The sequence below is a fragment of the Diabrotica undecimpunctata genome, chromosome 5 (assembly GCF_040954645.1).
Source record: "Diabrotica undecimpunctata isolate CICGRU chromosome 5, icDiaUnde3, whole genome shotgun sequence".
NCBI lineage: Eukaryota > Metazoa > Arthropoda > Insecta > Coleoptera > Chrysomelidae > Diabrotica > Diabrotica undecimpunctata.
The window spans coordinates 117,078,669-117,102,601 of NC_092807.1; the positions used below are offsets into that span (position 1 = coordinate 117,078,669).

The window sequence follows — 23,933 nt, forward strand, 5'->3', positions numbered from 1 at the left end:
AGGTGTGTCTTTGAATTGGTTCAAAACTTACTTGGTAGGTAGGAAACAATTGGTTAGAATAAAAGACACCGACTCTAGTTGTAAAGACATTGAGTGTGGAGTACCGCAAGGTTCAGTATTAGGTCCCATTCTTTTTTTACTTTTTATTAATGACATCACTTACTTGAAAATTAAACGGAAAATTTTTCTATTTGCTAATGATACCAGTATTACTTGGAGCAGCTCTAATATTTCAACGCTTCATTCAATTATAACCGCTGATTTGCTTATAATCAAGGCTTGGTCAGACTCCAACTTACTTAGCTTTAATGTGGATAAGACAGTAGCATTATCTTATAAAGGAGTCATTCAACCCTTGCTTTTGAATGAGAGCCAAATTAGTATCGTTAATTCCGTGAAATTTCTAGGTATTCTTGTCGACAGCGATCTTAAATGGTCCTTGCATACTGACCCTTAAGGTAGACACTAGCATCAGCTTGCTTTGCAATAAGATCTGCTTCAAAGGAACCAAATTTATCTTCTATTAAAATGGCATGTTTCTCATTGTTCGAGTCCCATCTTCGATATGGGCTTCCATTTTGGGGTTCTAGTACAGCGGCCCAATTTGATTCTATTTTTAAGTTGCAAAAAAGAGCAATTCGTTATCTATTTGGTCTTAAACAAACAACTTATTGCAAGACCTACTTCAAAAATCACGGAATTTTGACGCTTTTCTCTTTATTTATTTTGGAAACGGTTTGTTTGATTCGTAAGCATCTAAACATTTTTCCCCTGATCATGGCTACTCCATTAGAAATTCGGATTGTAACGATTGTAGCTAGTAAAGAATTCTATTCTATATAATGCAAAAAAACTTTATAATCACCTTCCAAGAGAAATTAAATCCGCAACATCTTTCATTAAGTTTCGTAAGATGACAAAAATCTATCTCTCTGAAAGACCATATTATTCAGTTGACGAGTTAATGTATAACAAAAAAACAAAATTAGTATTGTTTATAATTACATTTGGGTGTCTCAAGCAGTGGCTAGAATTTGTCTCATTTGTTGTGTCTGTACAGATTATGTAACTTATATAATAATTTTACTAATTTACAATTGTATTGCTCTGTTTTTTTATTATATTTGTTTTTATTTTATACTTTTTGTACTTTTTGACTGATTTTTTTTAGCTTTGTCCATAAAATTGTTCAATCATTTTCAGTGACAATAAAGCATATTTCTATTCTATTCGATTTCCATGTATAGTAACTTTGTTTTTATTGAGTCTATTGAGATTGCAATTCATGATATTGTTCTGAAGCTATTTTATTGTGCATTTTAAAGTAATTACTATTTAAATGTGAATAAGCCAAAATTAAAGGGTAAAGTATGTTTATTGACGTTTCAACTTTCACTTCGGAAATCGTTCTCAAAATACAAACATTGGTAAACAAATTTTGTTTTTTTGTTACTCGGTGAAAAAAATTCTTCTAATAATTTAATTTTATCTGATTCATTTATATTGACAATTCAGACATACATTGTACATTTTAAAGTAGACGACTTTAAAATTATATTGCCAATATTGTTGAGTTGCATTCCTAGGACGACTTTACTTCATGATGCTACATGCCATGATGACAGTAATATTCTCTTGTTAGTGATTCCATAGTAAATCATGACGGAAACCCAGGGAAAAAACCTCATAATAATATCCCGACATGGTAAGTATTTGGTCGTGCATTTAGTTTACTTTCAATAAACACCAAATTCTAATTTTATATGTTTTTTATTTAAAAAACATAAAGGATGTGTCCTCGATATGTTAATGACTTACGAATACTGGTATTTTCCTTTTAATAACTTTCTCTTTTAATATGGGCAACCAGATCGTACTACATTCTGTCGATGAATTTGCGACACAATTGGTCTCATTTAGCATAATTAGGGTCGCCTCTTTAATTTTTTTGTTTTTACCATCCGTTTCTTCTAGGACTATACTTAAATCATTTTATTAAACCCTATGTTCATTCTCTATTTTTAATATAAGATTGATGTTCACTTATTCTAACATTTAATGGCCTTGATGTTTCACCTAAATAAAATTATTGGCATTCAAAAGGTATTTTATAAAAACAATTCTTTGTCCTTTCTTGTTCATTGTTAGGTTTGGTTTTAGACAAAATAGATCACAATGTGTTTGTTGTTTTGAATGTTGAATTTATTTCCTGTCCCTTTAAATTTTTCTGATAATGCTTAAAAAATAATTTTATTGAACCCGATTTCCTAGCACAACCATTGTGATTGTTAATGTTGTAAATAGCAGCACCTACAATTTTTTTTTTTGATAACAATAACATTTATTGGTAGAGCACATTTTGCAATGTTTACTATAACTTAACCTCCTTGAATCCCAAACGTCATTATTCAATGTAATAGTTTTTTTCTTAACCCTAGAACAATCTTGTACGTAAAAATTGCGTATCATTGCGAAAACTCGCTAATAACTGTGAAACGCGTCAACTCTGCCGCTCCAAGTACAGCAGTACCTCGAGTAGGCTATTGGTAATATTTTTCGCCAGTTGTAATATAAATCTCGAAGTAAGTGCTAGTGTTTCGCGATCCCTGAAGGTCAACACGTAAATTTTACGTGTAAAGAGCATTAATAGATAAATAAACGTACGTTAATTTGACGTGTCAAAGAGTTTTATCGGACATTTTTCTATTATAAATGAGTAGAAAGGACCTAACATATACCGAACTTGAACGGTTGATTTACGAGAGTAGTGAGAGTGATGAAGAAGATCGTATTGAAGTGGGTAGCGCTGAAATTGATAGTGATTCTGATGACAGCATTTTTGATCCCGATTTTGTTCCCAATGAATAAAATGTGGAGGAGGACGTGTAAAAAAAGTCTAAGATGTATATGGAAAAATACAAAGAGTCTACAATGCCTACAAAAAAGCGTAGACTATTTTCAAATAGGGATGGGAAAAACCTACCGGTTTTAACCGAAAACCGGTTTTTTTACTTCGCAGTAACCGGTTTTATCGGTTGTTTTTTTGTCCCGGTTATAACCGGTTTTTTATTTTTAAAGTAAAAACCGGTTATTAGGTTTTTACCGTGATTAGGATTAGGTTAGGTATTATTTTGGATACCAATCATAATTATTATTCACAAGGAATTATTCCATAAAAACCATAATTCAAATTTTATTTTATTTTATAAATACAGAAACAAACTGAAAGTGCAAACTCACATCAGCCAAAAACAATTAATCTCCAAAATTTTCCCTACGTTTTAAAAACGATACACCCATACAGGAAGTATTAAATGAGTTAAAATGTATCTGTTATACAAATATACAAACGTGTTAAAAGTTATACATGATAATTTTTTTTTGATGGTAGTAAAAATAAAAGATGAATTGCATTATCCAATTTATTTTTAAGTAAAATATTTATGTTGATATATATTTTTTTTAAATCCCATTTGAAAGAGTCTAAGAAATTTTTTATAAGTTGAAATGGTTGGGGTGGGGAATTTTTTGGGTTTGGGAGGAGAGGAAAATTGGTGGGTATTTTAGAAGATTATATTTTTAAATGGTAAATTAAATTTGCATCATTAATTAAATACAATAATTGCATATTATATTCTACTCTCATAATATATTCAATGACAATAGAATCTGAATTATTTTAGCGCTCTCTGTTGAGCAGTAGTACAATAATTTTGGTTTACTGTTCTCTACATCTGACTACTGAAATTTTATCGCCTTTCGATGAGGCCACAAAGGGGATCTCGGGTTCCCAGTACATTACTGCTAGCCATGTTATCCCCCTTGTGTCTATTATCGAAAGATCTTTAAAAAACCTTAATCCAAACATTAGTACAGCCCACAAGTTATGCCAAAAGCTTATAACTAGCCTTCAAGAGAGGGGCACTAAGCTTTTACGAAACCCACTGCTTTGTCATGCTACAATCACGGACCCGAGGTTCAAAAAACTATATCTGAATCCGTCTATGGCGGAAACAGTCACATCCTATTTAGGCTCGGCAGTTAGGGCGTATCCTACCGAAATCGGAAAACTTTCTTCTTCCTGCTCCTTCCAGAAGGAAAAAGCTAAAGTGAGTTTAAAATCAAACCCTCTTTGGTCTTCACACGATCTGGAGTTGGTGAAAAGTGGTTCCAGTTCTGATTGACTCTATATCTGCAGCAGCCTTTGCTGCCGAGATTAAGTGATCCGTTTTCATTCTAGGAACAGAACAGAACCTGTATGCCAGGCTTGGCTTTTATAGCTAAAAAATACATGTCGTTGGTTGAAAGTTCGGTGGCATCAGAGAGACTGGTGTTATCATTGAATGATATTGTGTCAGATAAGAGAAGCCGCTTAACCGACCAACATATATATATATATATATATATATATATATATATATATATATATATATATATATATATATATATATATATATATATATATATATATATATATATATATATATATATATATATGAACGAGTTTTTCTCAATAGGCTTCATGAAAAATACTGACCAACATAATGCTAAATCCATTTCATTTAATATAACTTATTTGTAACCTTCTAACCTATACTTTTTTACTTAAAATATTACTTCATTCTACTTATATTATACTTTTATTGTTTATTATTGTAATATGTATATATTAATCTTACATATATTATATTTAATATTAATCAATAAATATATAATAATAATAAAATATTAAATAAATATAATAATTAGTAGAATAAAATGGTTTAATTAAAAATTGTGTTGTATTTAAATTTATATTGATGTTCTTTAGATAGTACTAATTTTGATTATATTGATATCGAGTCGAATGTAGTATCGCAAACTGAAGTGCATTATAAATGTAACTTTGTAACCTATTTTATTAAAAAAAACCGAAAACCGGTTTTTGGAAAAACCGGTTTTTTTGGCCGGTTATAACCGCCAGGTTAAACCGTAAGCGATAAAAACCGGTATAACCGAAAACCGGTGTTTTGTCAAAAACCGCCATCCCTACTTTCAAATGCTCCTAGGGCACAAGAAGAACTGTCACCTAGTAACAGCTTTAAAGATGTATGTTGATTTTATAATTCATTGGCTACCCTGCACTTAATTTTATTTTTGTAATTTATAGGATGTTGCTGTCGACAGGGTCCGACATAAAAAACTAATAGAAGTACTAAGAAACAAAGATATAGACAGACGAGACTTACGAATCATTATCAATCTGTATTGGAATCACAAGGCCAATATAAAGATAAAAGAACAAAAGTCCGAAAATATAGATATAAAGAGAGGAGTAAGACAGGGCTGTGTTCTGTCACCATTACTGTTTAACGTGTACAGTGAAGCCATATTCCAGGAAGCGATAGCGGATCTGGGTGATGGAATCTCTGTAAACGGAAGAATAGTAAATAACATAAGATTCGCTGATGACACCGTTATAATGGCAGACACTCTGGAATCGCTACAAGAATTGATAAATAGAATTAACGATTATTGCATTAGATACGGACTAAAAATAAGTAAGAGAAAAACTAAATTTATGATTGTCTCAAAAACGCAACATGGAAATGAAAGATTAATGATAGAGCAAACCCAAATAGAAAAAGTAGAGACATACAAATATCTGGGAACCTGGGTTCATGACAAAAATGACCAAAGCAGAGAAATCAAAGTCCGAATTGAAACTGCAAGGCAAACATTTGTGAAAATGAAGACAATGCTTACCAACAGAGACCTTCATTTGCATCTCAGATTGAGGGCTCTAAGGTGTTACATATTTTCTATCTTACTATACGGAATGGAAGCTTGGACATTGAAGAAACAACACTAAGAAAAATAGAAGCGTTCGAAATGTGGTGTTACAGAAGAATATTAAAAATTCAGTGGGTTCAAAGGATTACCAATGCTGAGGTACTACGACGTCTAAATAAGGAGCTAGGAAGCATAAAAAGAAGAAAACTGGGGTATTTGGGTCTCATAACCAGAGGAGAAAAATATGTGCTGCTGAGAATTATTATTCAAGGAAGGATCCAAGGAAGAAGCATAAGAAGAAGACTCATCTCCTGGCTGAGGAACCTTAGAGAATGGTTTAACTGTAGTTCACTACAAAATTTCAGAGCAGCATCCAACAAAGTAACCATAGCCATTATGATATCCAACCTCCGATAGGAGATGGAACTTTAAGAAGAAGAAGCTGTCGATACTGAAACAATGGTCCAACCAGACCATGCGCAGAGAGGGGAGCCCTCCAGTACCAATTTTCTGGAGGTATTTATTTAATTTGATTTGTGCCAATTGTTAACTAATCTCAATAATTTTTAGGGTACCGCTATTGATCTCGAACATATTATAGTTCCAGATGGAGATACTCTTATGGGCAAAAATGAATATGTTTGAGAAACCACGCAACAAGCAATCGGTAAAACACCTGCAATCAACGTTTTCCATGTAACGCCTGGTCTAAGGCTGAAGTCAGGGGCATTTAAGAACCTTTGCGTGCATTCGAAATATTTTTTACCAATTCGATGCTAATTAAAATAGTGACATATCATCATCATCATCATCAATCAGCTCTGAGTTGTCCATTGTTGAACATAGGCCTCCTCTAGACTTTTCCATCTGCTTCTGTTCTGCGCCTCTGCTATCCAATTGGTCACGATTCTTTTGAGGTCGTCGGTCCATCGCGTTGGGGGGTCTTCCTCGGCTTCGCTTGTCAGCCCGTGGTCTCCACCCAAGCAATTTTTTTGTCCAACTGTCGTCTTTCATTCTTGCAACATGTCCTGCCCATCTCCATTTTTGCCTTATAATATGTTCATAAAATATATCATATGTTTGTAAAATATTACAAGTGACACATACAAATCAAGAAATAAACCGAAAAAACAAAAATTATCATGAAGTAGCCCAAAGAATATCTGAAACCAATCTAGAAGAACTGAAGGAACTCTTGGGACTTTATATACTCGCTGCAGTACTAAAGGACACACTTGTCATCACATATTATGTTTGGTACATCGTTTTCCGGTGCCAGATACAAGGAGACGATGATCAGATTTCGATTTGAATTTCTGACTGCTTGATTTGGGTTTGATGATAAGACAACTAGAGCTGAAAGGAGAGAAATTACTGCTTTTGCCTCCATATCAGAAATATGGGAGAAATTTATTAATCATTGTAAAACAAATTACAATTCCAGTTCATATTTGACAATTGGTTTTATTATGCGATGTCGCCACCAAATACTTAGTCAATGTTGAACCGTACTTAGGCAAATCTACCCAAACAAATGGCCTTCCTCTAGCTGATCACTTTGTAACTGTTTTAACAACTTAAATTCACGGCACTAACCGGAACCTGACCATGGATAACTGTTTCACGAATATTCCTTTAGCAAAGAAATTACTAAAAAGGCCCACAAGGAAACAAAGTTCCTGTATTTGGCTGTATACCATATATTAAAAAATTTTGAATGGGCCCTTTTGAATGAAAAGGCCCTTAAATTTGACAATATTTTAAACGATCTGGAAGAATAAACCACACATTCCATCAGAATTATTGGAAAATAATAAGCAACGTAAGATCAACACGGTCATGTACACATATAGTAAACCTTGCTCCTTGGTGTCCGATAAACCTCAAAATAATAAAATAGTGACTCTACTATCAACACTACATAAAAATGGAACAGTTAACACAAATACAAAAAATCCGAAATGATAATGTCATATAATTCCACGAAAGGAGCAGTCGATACGTTTGACCAAATATGTCAAAATATGTGTGCGAACCGCAAGACCAAAAGATGGCCGATGTGCATATTTTATAATATGATCAATATGACTTGCATCAATGCCTACGTTATTTATTCGCATAACGTTTTTACTTAAGGTGGAAAACCCTTACAAAGACAGCAGTTTATGATGGAGCTTCATAAAAAACTTACAGAACCTCACCAGACAAGTCGCTTAGAAAATAAAAAATTGAACCGTGAATTAAAAAAAGTACTTCTGAGGTCTTGGAAAAAGAAGATACTCCCGAAGTCGTAACAGAAAACCAAAAAGGTCCAAGGAAGTATTGCTCAATCTGTCCCACAACAACGAATGACGACCACTTATTGCCCGAAATGGAAAAAACCTATTTGCGGAGAACACCAAATTAAGCAGTGTCAAAACTGTTATTGAATGTGTTATTATTTTTTTTTTATTGAATATGTTATTAGTAAGACATTTTTTTGTGTATTTCTGTTTGCAACAAATATTTTGTTAATTTACCACTGTTCTTAGATTTGTTAATTGAATATACGTAAATTTTACGTGTTAAAAGTATTAAGCGTTTTATTACGTACGAGAGTGTTCTGGAGTTAAATAAATATTAGAAAATAGTCATCAATTAAATAAATTGTTGTCTTTTTATATCATCCGTAACTGCACTATAATTTCCTTGTGTTTTGTTATGATTGTCGTTATTGAATCTTTTATTTTTTGTGTCTAAACCACATCTACGATATAACAGCGTAATTGAAAAGATGGTCACGGAAAATATTGTTTTCGCGACATATCGTTTACGAGAGACATCACTTTTGTTGTATGTTAGTTTCTACTAGTTTACCGTAATAGTTTTGTCATAAAATTTTCTTGAGAGGTTTTTTTCTAATATTTACGTATATCATCCGTTAATTTAAAAAAATATTTTTTTATTATTTTTAATTAACAGTGACGTAAAGAAAATAGAAGTAAATCTAATATATCGTCATTCTTAGTTTTTATCCAATACGACTCCTATGATGTATCATCTACGTAAAATAATTACATGATGTAAGCTCTAATTTTAACGTATTCATGTAAAAAATTTCAGATTGGTAGGTATGGTATCCCTCTCTTATCTCTCAAATATGCAGAGAGATAATGGAACACGGCTGTCGAAATGAACCGAGAGATTGATTTTAGAAGACGAAACTCCTTATCAGAGAATTTAAATCGCAAGCGTGGTCTGTGATAGATAAGAAAGGTAATCTAAAAACCGATACTGACGAAATATTAGAAACATGGCGAAACTACTGTGGTGAGCAATATAAAAATCACGAGGTTTAAAGCAGAAAATCAGTGGCCTTCTGATTACCCTAGAGAACTACTGTCTTACTTGCTGAAGTCAAAGATGCAATTAAATCGCTAAAGAGAAATAAATCCCCAGGCTGAGGTGGTTCGAGAAATATTTTTTTTTAATCAGATCACTATAGTTGCGATTGGTAGACATTGCGATTGGTGATAACAAAAGTTGCGATTGGTAGACATTAAAAAAGCACAAATTTGTTTTTATTAATTTGTCTTCCGATCGCGCAATGCCATCGACGTTAGCAAAAAATTGTGAAAAACCTTAATTTTTCATGTTTTTATGCACTTATAATACATTTATTTCATATCTTCTAGTGTTGCCTACAAAAACATTCCGAGTCACTTTTCCATCAAAATGTCAAAAATTAAAAAAAAACGACTTAAAATGTTTTTGTTTACACCGATTCAGTTTTCGTTGGGAGGTTCGAATAGGTAATAAAAAATAAAAAGAAGAAAATGTTTATTTTAAATAACAAAATACTAACAGACAAAAACAAAAAATAATATTTTGTGAAAATAAATTGGCAAATTTTTGTTTATTATTATATTTATTTTCGCTTCATATAAGTAACAGGCACATGAGTAAAGAAAATTTAAGATAATTTATAACGTCAGAAGCACTTACACTTGACAGAAGCGTGACACTTACTACAATAAAACAACAGCTTAAACGCTACTTAAAATAGGCATTATCAGGAAATATATTAAAAAACTTACTTAAATAATCTACTTGTTTGCGTCCTTTGCATCCGAGCTGTAGAGATGAAAAAATACGGTATATATTACAAGACTATAATTATAAACATTTCTTGAACCCAATAAGTAGATGGTTTGTGTTAAGATTATAAATTTACAATATAATTTTAAAACCAAACCAATACCTATATAAAACGCTTAATGCAACATAGGTGCGGTAAACCAAAAATTAATATTGTACCTACAAAAAGCAAAATGATCAAATCGTCAAAAAATGTTTTATATTATTGAACTCACTACAATTCATATAGTAACTGTATAGAACTTGCTTGATAATAAAAAATTATTTTTAAAACCATTGCAATAACATATAAGTACAATAAACGCTTATTATACGCAAGTAATACCAAAGTTAAACTAGTGTCATAACAGATTTCCGTAAGTTGAAAACTATTTTGTAATATTGGTTGCATACAAGTAGATTATGTCTGGAGTCTTACTGAAAGTCAAAATATTATTTTATAAACAAGAATGTAGCATTTAAAAGACTATTATTATTATAATTATTCATTCAATTATAATTTTTGTCTCTATTTTTTAAATAATAAACTACATTTTAATGGCCTGGTAATGGTAGGTAGATACTATTTGTTTACCTTTAATGCTAGGTATTTATAAATATAAACAAAGTTATGCATACCTATACAGTCATAGTATTTGGCCAGAAGCTTTTATATTCAATAATGTTCGTGAGGTAGCCAGTTGTTTGACCAGTTCTCTTATACCAGAATGGCTTAGAACATCTTAGAATATAAGTAGGTTCCTACCAATAACAAAATATTAGCAAACGAAAACCAAGACAAACTTGAGGCTGAACTGCAAACTTTGTCTTGAACTAGTGCTAAATAGTCATCTACTATTTTGGAAGGGTCTTTTGATTCGCATTTAGTTAGTTTTGAAGTGATGCACTTACGTCCAGACTGGAAGTCGCTGCAACAAAATAAATTCAATTTTAAATAAATAAACTGAATTGAAACAACTTTTTTAAAAGTGAATTTGATCTAGGATTTTTACATTCATTGAATAAGTTAGCACATTGGAATTAAATACATGATTTGATAGTCACATATTATACCAGTAACTAGGTACATTAATAAAGTGCTCCGAAAATTAGCATTACTTTTAGAGGAGTATTATACCTTTTGAGAAATAAAATTTGCAAATATATTAATGTTGTATTGCGTCATAGGCCCAAACAGGAACCTAAGAATAAAAAAATTCCGTGAGTAATGTGTTTTTACAATTTTAAATATCTAAACACAATGTTCCCAATTAGAAACCCTGGTCGACAATATGTAATGTGTGTTGTCACTAGAAGTTTCGATTTACGTGAGCAATATTCAGTTTTGGTACTATACGTCGTATCTAAGGTATAGGTAAGTTCTGTATAACCACATGAGTTTTTGTGTTTTGATATTATACCTACCTAAAAATAAAGCAAGTTTTGAAAATAAAGGGTTTTAATCTCTAAAACATATAGGTGGCCTTATTTAGCGCTGTTAAACCATAAAATATTACGAAAAAACGAATATGCTTTTGTCCCTATAGATGCAGGAATAAGTCATCCATTCTCGGAGAAAAATTGTTTTTCTCAAGACATTCTGACATTGCAGTGCTCAAAAACTCGGCTTAACCAGAAACCAAAAATTAAATCCTACAGTTATGAGTAAACCGAATAAGATGGGCAGGTCACGTAGTAAGATCAGAGGATGACAGATTGTTAAAGACAGTGTTTTTTGAAAGACCAGATGGTAGAACATCAGTAGGCCGACCGAGAAAAAGATGGAAGGATGCTTTTGAACCCGATTTATCTAGAATTGGGGTACAACAATGGGAAATAGAAGCGCAAGATAGTAAAGGATGGAGGGCGATAGTGAATGAAGCGAAGACTCACCCCGAGTTGTAAAGCCAGTGAAGAAGAAGACAGTTATGAGTGACTACTTCGAAAAACTTCAACATATTTTATATGAGAACAGCTTCGCGGGGAAACCTGCTCAAATTAACATGAACGATAAACAAAGTAAGCTTACACTGTATCACCAACAAACTGTATTGGCTAGTAAAGGTACTAAATGGGTGCATATCGTCGCACCAGAGCACACGAAAATGTAACAATCGTGGCATGTGGCAACGGCATTTCGCTACTTACAATTATGAAAGGGCAAAGTGTTAAGCCAGAACGGTATTATAATCTTCCAGTAGAAACAAAAATTATAATCACAGCAGAAGCACTTATAGAGAAGTTAAATCACTTCTGCCTATTCAAAAATCCTGGACTAGCAATTTTTATTTTTGTTGGAGCTTCATCTCATTTAGACATTTGAATTGTAGAAGCTGCAATGAAAAAAGATGTAACTCTGTTTTTTCTACCGACCAACACCATTCATGAGCTTCAACTACTTGATAAAGCAGTCTATAGAGGTTCTGAATCTTACTGGGATGAGGAGGTGTTAAATTTTTGGGGGAACCATAATAATAAACGTACCATCAACCAAGCAAAATTTTTACGCTGGTTTGAAAAAATGCAGTGACACAAAAAAAAATTTGTTCTGGATTTAAAGCAACTGGGATATGACCATTCAGTCCAAATGCTATTCCGGATGCTGCCTTTGTCCCTAGTTGTCAGACACAACCAGACATTTAGACAATCGCCAAGATTTTTAAGAATGTTTTTATGAATTAATCTTTTAAGTAAAAAGGCTACAAAAAAAGTGAGAGAGACATGTGACGGACTTAGTGCATGTTTTATTTCCAGTGGTTTTTTGATAACGCAGGAGTTAAAAGTATTAACAAAAAAACGTCGATAGGCCATTAATCTAAAGCTCAAGTTAACAGAGATCTATTTAGTGAATAATTTCATAGCTCAGCAAAACCAAAACGAAACTTAAAAAACGAGCCATGGTACTGTTTCTTATGTGATGAAGATAGTGGCTGACATGCGCAAGTGTGTTCCTTATAATCGGTACATCCACGAAGAATGTATAGGATTGACAAAACACGACAAGTACATATTTGTATGTCCTCGATGTATGTAACTGTGCAATATATTGAAAAAATTTTGTTTCTAATATCAGTATAAGTTTCACTCACTAAACTTTGTATTTGTTCTTAAATTTTTCCGAATAAAATTTAGTATTCACTTAAATTTTTGTCCAAAATAAGATTTAAACATAAGTATTTTATCCATAAATTCGGTAGATAACATGTTAGGCAATGTGTATACAACACTTTTTCCCACATATTGTTGCTGAATAAAATATTACAGACATTTATACCTTAACGTGGCCTTATTTGTCGTCCTTACCTTACTTCAGCAAAAAAATAATGAAATGAGTCATCCATGTGATCTCGAAGTTATCCTACAATTTAGCTGCAGAATTTATACTTTATTTAGCATATGGCATATTAAGAACACATAATTAAAAGAAATATTTTTATAAAAAATGGTAAATAGAGTATTACAAACAAACATCTGATTCCATCTTCTTAGTTGTTTTTGCTGTTCTGTCAATTTCCCTCCTTATCTCTTCACTTTTTTTGTTTGAATTTGCAAGATAAGAATAACAGAAATCTAGCCTGACCACACAGCGATCATAAAAATAGATAACACACAATCGGATATCAAAATTAAAAGAAGAGTGCTGCAGGATAGCATTTTTTTCCATTTCTATTTAAGTTGTACTCGGAAGTTATCATGCAAGAGTTACCGGACTAAAAGACAGCTGGCGTTTTACTAAAGGGAATCCCCATTAATAACTTGAGGTATGCTGATGACACCTAGTAATGGCAGGGAATATTGAAAATTTGTAGAGAATAGTTCAAAAAGTTTATACGGCAAGTATCCATTATGGCTTAAATATGAACTTGGATACAATAATGTTTCTAATCTTTACAAAGAAACCAAGTACTTAGAAATAAATGAGAACGATGATTTTGAAATGGAACTAAAAACCAAAATTGAAATTACTTAAAAAAATTAAAAACTTTGTTGTCGACAAAAATGCGCATGCTTAGATGTTTTATAGTTAGTATCCTCCTACACGGTATATAGGCAACTACAATGACTAAAGCAATGATAAGAAAAGTGGAAGTTTTCGAGATACAGCTTTACAGAAGAATCCTGAGATTATCTTTCGTAGACAAGTAACGACAGAAGAAGTCTGCCGAAAACTTTCAAGAGAAACAATATAATGAAATAAAGGAAGAAAACTACAATACTTTGTCCACGTGGTCAGAGAAACAAAATACTGTAGAATATCATACAGGGAAAGATTTTATGAAATCGTATCGTTTATTTAACAGTAAATTTGCACTTATAATAATATTTTAAAGTCTATGTTTAATCGATCGATCACGATGCTTGTGTTCTTGTGTTTCAGGCAAACGATATCTATCTGGTGATACTTAGAAATTCGACAGATTTGTTTGTAATGTATTCAAAGGTATGTCGACAACGTCCTATATGAACATATATGCCATACGTTTTTCGCTCAATTTTATCTAAATGATTCACAAAAGGAAATAGCGCTTTCGTTCTAAAATTCCTACACGAATGCCAAATTGTCCTTACGGAATAGGATAACGGAATATGACCTTACGGATAACGCCTAAACAATGTCAACCCTAATACCACCATTGATTATAAGTGACTCATGCTATCCAAACATAATTATTGATAAATTTGATTGTTTCTATACAAATGAAATTTTAATTACTCACCTACAAGTCTCTTCATCATAAGCAAACAAGGCTTTTTTGCTACTTTGTTGTTTTTGTCTCTTCTGCATGGTAGTGTTTGCACATCCTTGGATGTCTTTACCTACAGTTTCAAGGCATTGTATAGCTCCACCGTTAAGTAATTCTAGAAAAGAAAATAAAAATATTAAAAGCTTGATACCGAGTCAGTTGTTTTATCACTTTCACTACTTTTATAGTTATTGTAGTTTATTATTATAGTTATATGTATTATTTGGGAGAGACCTACATTCAGGAGTGGATGGAAAATGGTTGACAAAGAAGATAGTTATTGAGTTAATATATATATATATATATATATATATATATATATATATATATATATATATATATATATATATATAATATATATATATATATAATATATATATATATAATATATATATATATATATATATAATATATATATATATATATATATATATATATAATATATGAAAGACTCTAATGTTTATCAAATGTTTCGCCCAACGTTTTTGCCAAAGAGAATTAATTTGGCTTCTTCAGGGCTGAAAGAGAATAAATTATAATTAGCTACCATATATTATCTATTAAAAACATTATTGATCTTACCGTAACTTAGAATTGTAGAGTTAGAATATTAAAAAACTTTGCTAGTAACATAGTGGTGTTTTTTGTTACTATGTGCAAAAAAAGTTTTTTTTTTAAGGTTTGAAATGTATGGTAGCTTTGAACTTAAAACGCAAAGGTTTACCCAAGGTTAATCGAAAAACCCAATGTAACTACAATCGATTTTTCGATTAACATTGGGTAAACCTTTGCGTTTTAAGTTCAAAGCTACCATACATTTCAAACCTTAAAAAAAAAACTTTTTTTGCACATAGTAACAAAAAACACCACTATGTTACTAGCAAAGTTTTTTAATATTCTAACTCTACAATTCTAAGTTACGGTAAGATCAATAATGTTTTTAATAGATTATATATGGTAGCTAATTATAATTTATTCTCTTTCAGCCCTGAAGAAGCCAAATTAATTCCCTTTGGCGAAAACGTTCGGCGAAACAATTGATACACATTAGAGTCTTTCTTGCAGAATTCCCCAATATTTAAGAGTTTACTATTTAACTTATCTGCAAAGATTAAATTTCTCTTATATATATATACATATACATATATATATATATATATATATATATATATATATATATATATATATATAAACTAAGGTACACTCGAAGAGTGGTGGGTTTTTCGGTCAAAGTGGAAAAATAAAAGACAAAGAAGGTGGCTACTTCATCTATTTATTGAAGACGTTTCGCTTTCTGCTCAGAAAGCATCATCAGTTTATCTAAAAAGAACAATATGAAACCAAACATCCATAGAGAAGTTAAAAAATGTATAATATAATAGAATATATATATATATATATATATATATATATATGAAGTAACAAGAAGTCCAGAGACCTCTCTCTGATAGTAAATTAGGTGAACCGCAAATTCAAAGCCTCTTGCTAGAGACTTTTAACGACGCTAGAAGTACATTTTTACTTCAACATGCATCTACGATTCACCTTTGAAAATTACTATCTTTTTCGCTCTTTACGTAGAGAAAGACGTTTAAATGAAAGTAAAAGATTGCATTTCATTTCAATCGGAACTCCACCATTGCTCTACACGTGTTTCGAGTTATTCAACTCATCATCAGGAGCACTTGTGGAAGTTCAACTGAAATGAAATGCAGTCTAGTATTTGGTTATTATAACCAAAATAACAATTTTACTTTCATATATATATATATATATATATATATATATATATATATATATATATATTCACTTGAAATTTCCGCGGAAGCTATAGGTGCTTTCTGTGGTTGGTTTTCCGGGTTTGGCTAGGCAAGCTTAACTTCCATCACCAGCAAGAAGCGCTACTACCTGACTTGACAATGACAAGTGCTACCTTGCCAAAAAGTCGTCAAAATACTGTTTTTTATCAAAACCAAAATTATTCAATGCGGGGTTAAACCAGGAAAATCACAGAAAGCATATATATATATATATATATATATATATATATATATATATATATATATATATATATATATATATATATATATATATATATATATATATGTCTTATAATATGTGTCATATATATGTGTCTTATTAATGAAAAAATTCCAAAATCTACAACTTTCAAACCCACTACAGTGGTTAACAACTTTTCTGACACCCCTATTTCGACCATTGCCACTCAAGCAAAAGGTTTCAATTACTCTGTTACACCAAGTCCCATTAAATTGAGACAATCATCTGTCAAACTAAAGAAGCCATCTCTTAGAAACTTAAAGCCTCCTACTCCGAACATTAGTCAATCTGAGAAAAAAGCCTTGAAAGAACTTCAGTCAAATCCAAATCTAGTTATTGTTCCCGCTGATAAAAGAAATGCCACCGTCATCCTAAACACTTCTTTTTACATTAATAAACTCTCAAATCTTATTAATACTCCAGACTAAAGACCAATTTCTAATAATCCAACAACCTATCTAGAGAAAACAACAAAAGCCATCATCAATAAAACCTCTCTTCTTATTGACATAAAACAATTTCTAACTTCTAACTCGTGAAAAGTCTTCTAGTACACTTCGAATATATGGCCTACCCAAAATTCACAAACCCGATATTCCTCTATATTCCATTGTCAGTGCATACAACTGCCGTACATAACCATAGGTCCAGTACTTGCTTCATCCTTAAATTTGCTTAAAGTATCCAGCAAGACCATTTATCTTTCATTAAACATTGTATGTCCAACATTTATTTCATCTATCAAAATTAATTGTACAGATAAATAAATGGTGCCCCAATGAGCTCCCCACTATGTCCAATAATTGCCAATATCTTTATGGAAGACTTCGAGACCCGAGAACTATCTACATCAATGCTCAAACCCACATGTTATCTACGATATGTTGACGATCTATTCGTCATTTGGTCCCCTGGCAGGGATGCTTTAGTGCCGTTTCAGACCCATCTGAATGGTATACATCCTAGTATCCAGTTCACGATGGAGATGGAAACTGATTTATTCCTATTGTTTCTCGAAGTTATTATAAAGAAAAGCCAATCCCAAGGTTTTAATCACTCTGTTTATCGAAAATCCACCCATACCAATCGTTACTTGCATGTCAACTCTCATTATCTACTTTCACAAATTAATTCAGTCCTTAATACCCTTGTCTTCAGAAGAATACGCCTTTACGAAGGTGCAAGTAGATCTGTTAAGCTCTCTAGTTTGAAACAAGACCTCACTAAAAATGGTTACCGTGAAAATCACATCAATAGCAGCATCCACAGACATCAATCTCCCATTCAATCTCAACCCAAAGACTTAGACTCTCATTAGACGCAAGCTTTACTTCCTTACATCAAAGGTATCACTGACAAAATTTAAAAAATTCTTAAATCAAGAAGAATAAAGACAATATCTACCTCCCAACAAAAACTTTTTTCTCTTGCCCGACCACTCAAAGACAACATTACAAACGAACGATTTCTTCAGGGAATTTCGTTTGAGGTAATAAAACCACTGATGTTGTTAAAGCGACTAGAAAACACTCACACATTAAAAGAAATAACAGAAAAAATTACTTTATTTCTTTTAACAATAAGAAAACTCCACAAGGAATCTAAGTTCCTATAGTTGGCTGTATACAATATATCACAAAAAATTTAATTTTATCAGGTCCTCGTAGACACATCGTCTTAGGACCAGCAACTTCATATGGAGTCATACTTCTCCATGTTACCAAATCCACTGGTAACTCTAACATCATAATATTTAATACCACATAATGCAAACTAAATTTAAACCAACAATTTTTAATGGGTTTTTACCCACATATTTAGTGGCTCAATACATGTATACCTAGACACCGATGATGGAACATGGATTCCGAAAACGTTTTGTGATATAGCCCGATTGAGTTTTTAAATTATATACCTTTTATAAAGGATTTTTAATTAATATTTTTTTTTAATAAAGAAACTCTTAAAGAAGTTCCGACTCGATCTTCGGTCCTTGGGCGTTGTTTTTTTTTGTGGACGAGCAAGGAATAAAAGCACAAGAAATGATTCAGCAGATGTGATTAGTAGACTTGCCTAAGACATTAAAGCAAATATGTGTACATTGTACTGAAATAAAACAAAACATCCAGTATGAATCAGATTAAGATATTATATTTAGAATATTATTAGACGTAGTTTGGTTTGTATACTCGTTTCGCTATCTCCAATCCGAACTGTATAGTGAATTTAGTAATTATTTTTTTGCGAAGTTAGTTACTTTTTGACAGACTCGAAGTGGCTGGAAATTATTATACAACCAAACACACGTACTTATAGCCAATATTAATAATAAACAAACTAAATAGTATATAAAATAGAACTTTACAAATTACCGACAATCAGTATTTATTTATTTGCACCATATATAATAAATAGTTATGTTAAATTATAACAACTAAAATATATCTTTTAAATATATACTACCCAAAATGTTATAGGTTTAGTAGACGCTTCCACTATTTAGAATAATTCTTCTTTTTTCAAAGAAAGAAGTCTGCAATAGTAGTATACTTGAGCTACTTATACTGAGAAGCAGGAATTAATGTGTTGTAGGTTTCCGACAATAAATCTGTCAAAATATGCCCGAGCTAAGCGAATGAAGTATAGTAACTTTGATTATCGCGTTAATCTGTGATTTTTATAGTATTACTTTTTTCATTTTACTGTTTTTAAATTTTCTTTTAATTTACCGTACAAATTACTTATAAAAAATAAAGCCAATTATAGGTTGCAGTGGTATTAATAAAACCAGACTTAAAACAATAACACTATTGTCAAATAATATTGCTTTCCAGAGCTCCAGTGCGTATAGTTCGTCCCAAACCCTTCTTTATGTGCGTCATATGTGAGTCTGTTATTATTATACATAGAACTTAGAAAATTTTGTATCGTTCGCGGGTATTGGCATATTAAAGCAAATTCTACTTACGGATATATAATTGGTTGGAGTTTAGAATACGCTAAATATATATCTAATCAATGATGCAGTGCATGATAGTTTGACGCAGATGGTCTCGATCGTGACAGTACTTTCACAATTTCAACTGATAAAATGATAATTGTCATTCCAGGTTAATATTATCAGACATTTTACAGTGAAAATTTAACAATGTATTTATTGTCATAAAAATATTTTAAATATGCCGAGATATACCGAGAAAGACAAAGACTAATATTAAAATTATTAAATTATTTTCAATTAGAAAAAGAGGCTAGGACATCTTTATTACCAGTTTCTGCCGTTCGTGAAGTAAGTTTTAAAGTATTCTAAAAAATATTAATAGTATTTTAAATACTACACATTTTAGCTTGTTGCCGTGGCAACAAGTTTCGTTATCAACAGTAAGACGATTGGCAAATGAAGGCATTCAAACAGATGTTAGCTATTCTGTGGCAATGAGTATTTCAGTATGTGATAATCTAGGAGTTTCATTAACCAATAAATATAAACATATTATTAGAACTCGAATATTTATTATGTTTCTATTAAACTCAGTTTTATCTAAAACATTTACATTTAAAGCCACACATTCTATTTCTAACTTAAAGAGATACAAATTATTTACTTTAGGACATTCAACAGTATATGTTTTTCCAATAATAAGCGCACAATCATTTTTAAATAAAACCTTATTACCCTTTTCAGTTAATTGTGAAACAGAAATTAAGTTATGTTTCAAGTTTGGAACAATTCAACCATTAATACTTACTTTTCTTCCCTCACACATTCCTCTAAGTTTACCTTTTTTAGTTGATTTTAATTTGTAACCATCTGCAATTTCTATAAAACTTGTTTTATTTAAATTTGTTACATCAATCATATAGTCCACAAGTTGATCTGACAAAAAATTTTGTGTACAACCTGAATCTAAAACAAAATGTACCTCATTAAGTGTACCACAGTTCATTGCAGGATAAACCGTCTCTTCATTTCGCACTATTTCTTCACTACTAGTAACACCACTGGACATTTTCTAGTTTTCAACATCATCATTAATGGCATTTATCGCAATAAAACCTAATTCTTCTTCTACATAACCTGCATGCTCAGAGTTACTTCTATTTGTATTGGCACCTCTATAAAATCCACGTCTTCTGGAACTACTAATTCCTCTACTCTGGTTTTTAACAATTGAAGTTCTGCTTCTACACTCATATGATTTATGGCCCATTTTACCACATTTGAAGCATTTAATATCACTTACTTTGAATGCTGCCTCATTGTTCATAGTATGTGGTTTGTTTTTATCAAATTTCTTCAGCTCCTCATCCAATAATCTAGATTTAACAAATTCCATAGTTACCTCAGTGTTTAATGTTTCTATTGAGTAATTACTGATTCTTACTCTTCATTAAGGGTTAATAGAAGATGACATACTTTGTCTGATTCATCTATCTTACTACCTACACCTTCCAGTTCTCTTATAATTCTGTCAAAATTCATAAAATGGTCTTCCAGTTTTTGATCTCTTTTACACTTCAAAGTCAATAGCTTCTTTTTTAATGTAAGCTTGGTGAATATACTTTTTCTTTCAAAAACATCTTTAAGTGCTTTCATCATGTCTTTAGCGGTTTTGGCATCTTTTATAATGTCTAAATGTTTATCTCTAACACATTGAACTATAATCGATTTTGCTTTTGCATCTTCATCTATAAAATGTTCTCTCTCTGTTGGGTCTATACTTTCAATCACTGGTAATACTTTCTTTTCATTTAATAAGGTCTTTACACGGAATTTCCAACTGTTAAAATTCCCACCTGCGAGAATCGGAAATTGTTGACCTGCAAACATCTTCCAAGGTAATCACGTTTTCTTGATTTATATTTTATTCCTTTATCAAGGAGGTATCTGGGCCCATAACCTATTGAATATTTGCTCTTGTGATTATCTCTTTATTATTTAAATTTACAATTATAAGATACATTCATATTATACCTTTTTTATTGTTCCTAAAAACTAACCATAATACCTATTATATGTTGACGTTGACAGCAGTCATTCATCAGGACTTCCGTCAACCTACACTATCTACCAACCTATACTTAACAATATTTAGTGAAGGTTTTTATCAAAATATAATTTGCCATAACCTACTGAAATATCACTAGCGACTTTACATTTTTTCTTGTTCATTTTAGGCCAACATTTTACCCTTCATACCCTTCTAGAAAAACTGAACGACATAGATAAAATTACCGTTTCTACTAGTTCACTGAGTAGGGTTATAAAAGATATAAAATTCAGATGGTTAAACTGCAATATATCAAATCGAAAATATCTAATGGAACAATCACATGTGGCATATAAAAGATTACAATTTTTAAAAGAATACCAAAAAAATCAACATTATTTACACCTGTTACAACCAGTTTTCTTGGATGAGACCTGGATATATAGCAAGGGAGGATTCCGCAAGAGTTAGCAAGATGGCTGCATTAATGCTGTTAGATAAAGGACCGGAGAAGGTGTACGGATATATTGTACTCCATGCGGATTGTAAAAATGTATTCATTGATTGAATTTCAGTCCAATTTTTAAAAGATGAAAAAAAAAAAACTGGAGATTATCATGATTCGATGAATGCACAAAATTTTCAAAAATGGTTTGAATATCAACTTTTGCCAAATTTAAAAAAACCGTCGTTAATAATTATGTACAATGCACCTTACCACTCCAGTACTTATAGTGGAAAAAATACCAAATTCAAGTTGGACTAAACACTCTTTAGCAGAATGGTTAAAAGGGAGATATATACATGTTTCAACGACCATAATAAACTTGAATTATTGGAGATGGTAAAAAAACATTTACCAGATAAAGTTTTTAAGTGTGTATTAAGAGATATTTAATAAATGAGATTATATTTGATAAATTGCGTTAGGCTTTCACGGCCATCGTCTAACTTATTAAACTGTTTATTCGGGCTGTTGGGCCGTTGTCTTCTGTTGAGATTTGTTCTCGACGTTTCGCCAACACTAGGGGTTGGCATCTTCTGGAGATGTTGATGCTTCGCTTGTAAGCAGAAACTGACGACGCGTTGTACTACGGAGGCAATATTTATAATTCCCACTCGCCTCCCCTCCACTGGTTTCGGCTTGAGGGGGCGTGTCGTTGTTTATAGTAGCTTTTCTATCTCCGTGTTTGGCGGGAAGGGCGTTTGTGGATTTTAATACTGGTATCCATGTTTTGTTGATTTTTAGTCCTTCTTCTATCCTATTGAAATTGTTTGGGTGCTTGTATATTTCCACCGCTTCCCGATATAACCGTGGGTAGTACTGTGAAGTTTTGTCCAGCATCTGTGTTTCTTCAAATAGTATTCGATGTTCTCCGCTTCCCAAAGCGTGTTCGGCAACGGCAGATTTGTCGATATGTCCTAAACGACAATGGCTTTTATGTTCATTTATCCTGGTGTTGGTGTGTCTTTTTGTGGTTCCCACATATACCATTCCACATGTGCATGGTATTCGGTATACTCCGGCCGTTGCTAATGGGTCGCGTTTGTCTTTTACCGATCTTAAACAATCCTTGATCTTCTTTGTAGGTCTGAAGATGGTCTTTATGTTGGCTTTCTTGAGTATTCGCCCAATTCTGTCCGTTACCCCCGATATATAGGGCAAGAACGCTTTCCCTTTACATTCTGTTTCTTCGTCCCTTCTTCTAGATACGTTGTTCATCGCCTTGTGTATTTCTCTTCTGGTGTACCCATTAGAGGTGAGCGCTTTTTCAATATAAAGAAGTTCACTTTGGAGATGTTGTGGTTCACAAATTCTCTTCGCCCTCTCTGCCAAAGTTTTGATGATACCTTGTTTTTGGCTAGGATGATGATTTGAGTTCCTGTTTAGGTATCTGTCTGTGTGTGTAGGTTTTCGATACACTTTATGTCCTAAGTGACCTTCCTTTCGATTTACTAATACATCCAGGAACGCTAGTTGTTGAGCTTTTTCTGTTTCCATCGTAAATTGAATATTTGGATGTAGTGTATTTATATAAGCCAGGAAATCGTTTAGTTTTTCCGCTCCGTGACCCCAAATCACAAAGGTGTCATCAACGTATCTGAACCATACCCTAGGCTTGTATGCTGAGTCCATTATCTTCTTCTCTAAATGCTCCATGAAAAGGTTGGCTACGACCGGGCTTAGTGGGCTTCCCATTGCTACTCCATCCATCTGTTCATAAATTTGGTCTTCCCATGAAAAGTA

At 32.1% G+C, this 23,933-nt stretch overlaps 2 protein-coding genes across 2 annotated transcripts in view; one reads left to right on the forward strand and one right to left on the reverse strand.

The window, feature by feature from the left end:
- The window catches only part of LOC140441702 (zwei Ig domain protein zig-8-like), a 592,415-nt gene that overhangs the window by 169,625 nt on the left and 398,857 nt on the right, over positions 1–23,933 (forward strand). The window lies entirely within an intron of this gene.
- LOC140441701 (27 kDa hemolymph protein-like) overlaps positions 9,575–23,933 on the reverse strand; it is an 84,849-nt gene continuing 70,490 nt past the window's right edge. The window contains exons 4-5 of the mRNA XM_072532584.1: positions 14,607–14,748; positions 9,575–10,817 (exon numbers count right to left, since the gene is read on the reverse strand). Coding sequence (XP_072388685.1) covers positions 10,622–10,817; positions 14,607–14,748 — 338 coding nt within the window. The 3' untranslated portion in view covers positions 9,575–10,621. The remainder of the gene's footprint in view (positions 10,818–14,606; positions 14,749–23,933) is intronic.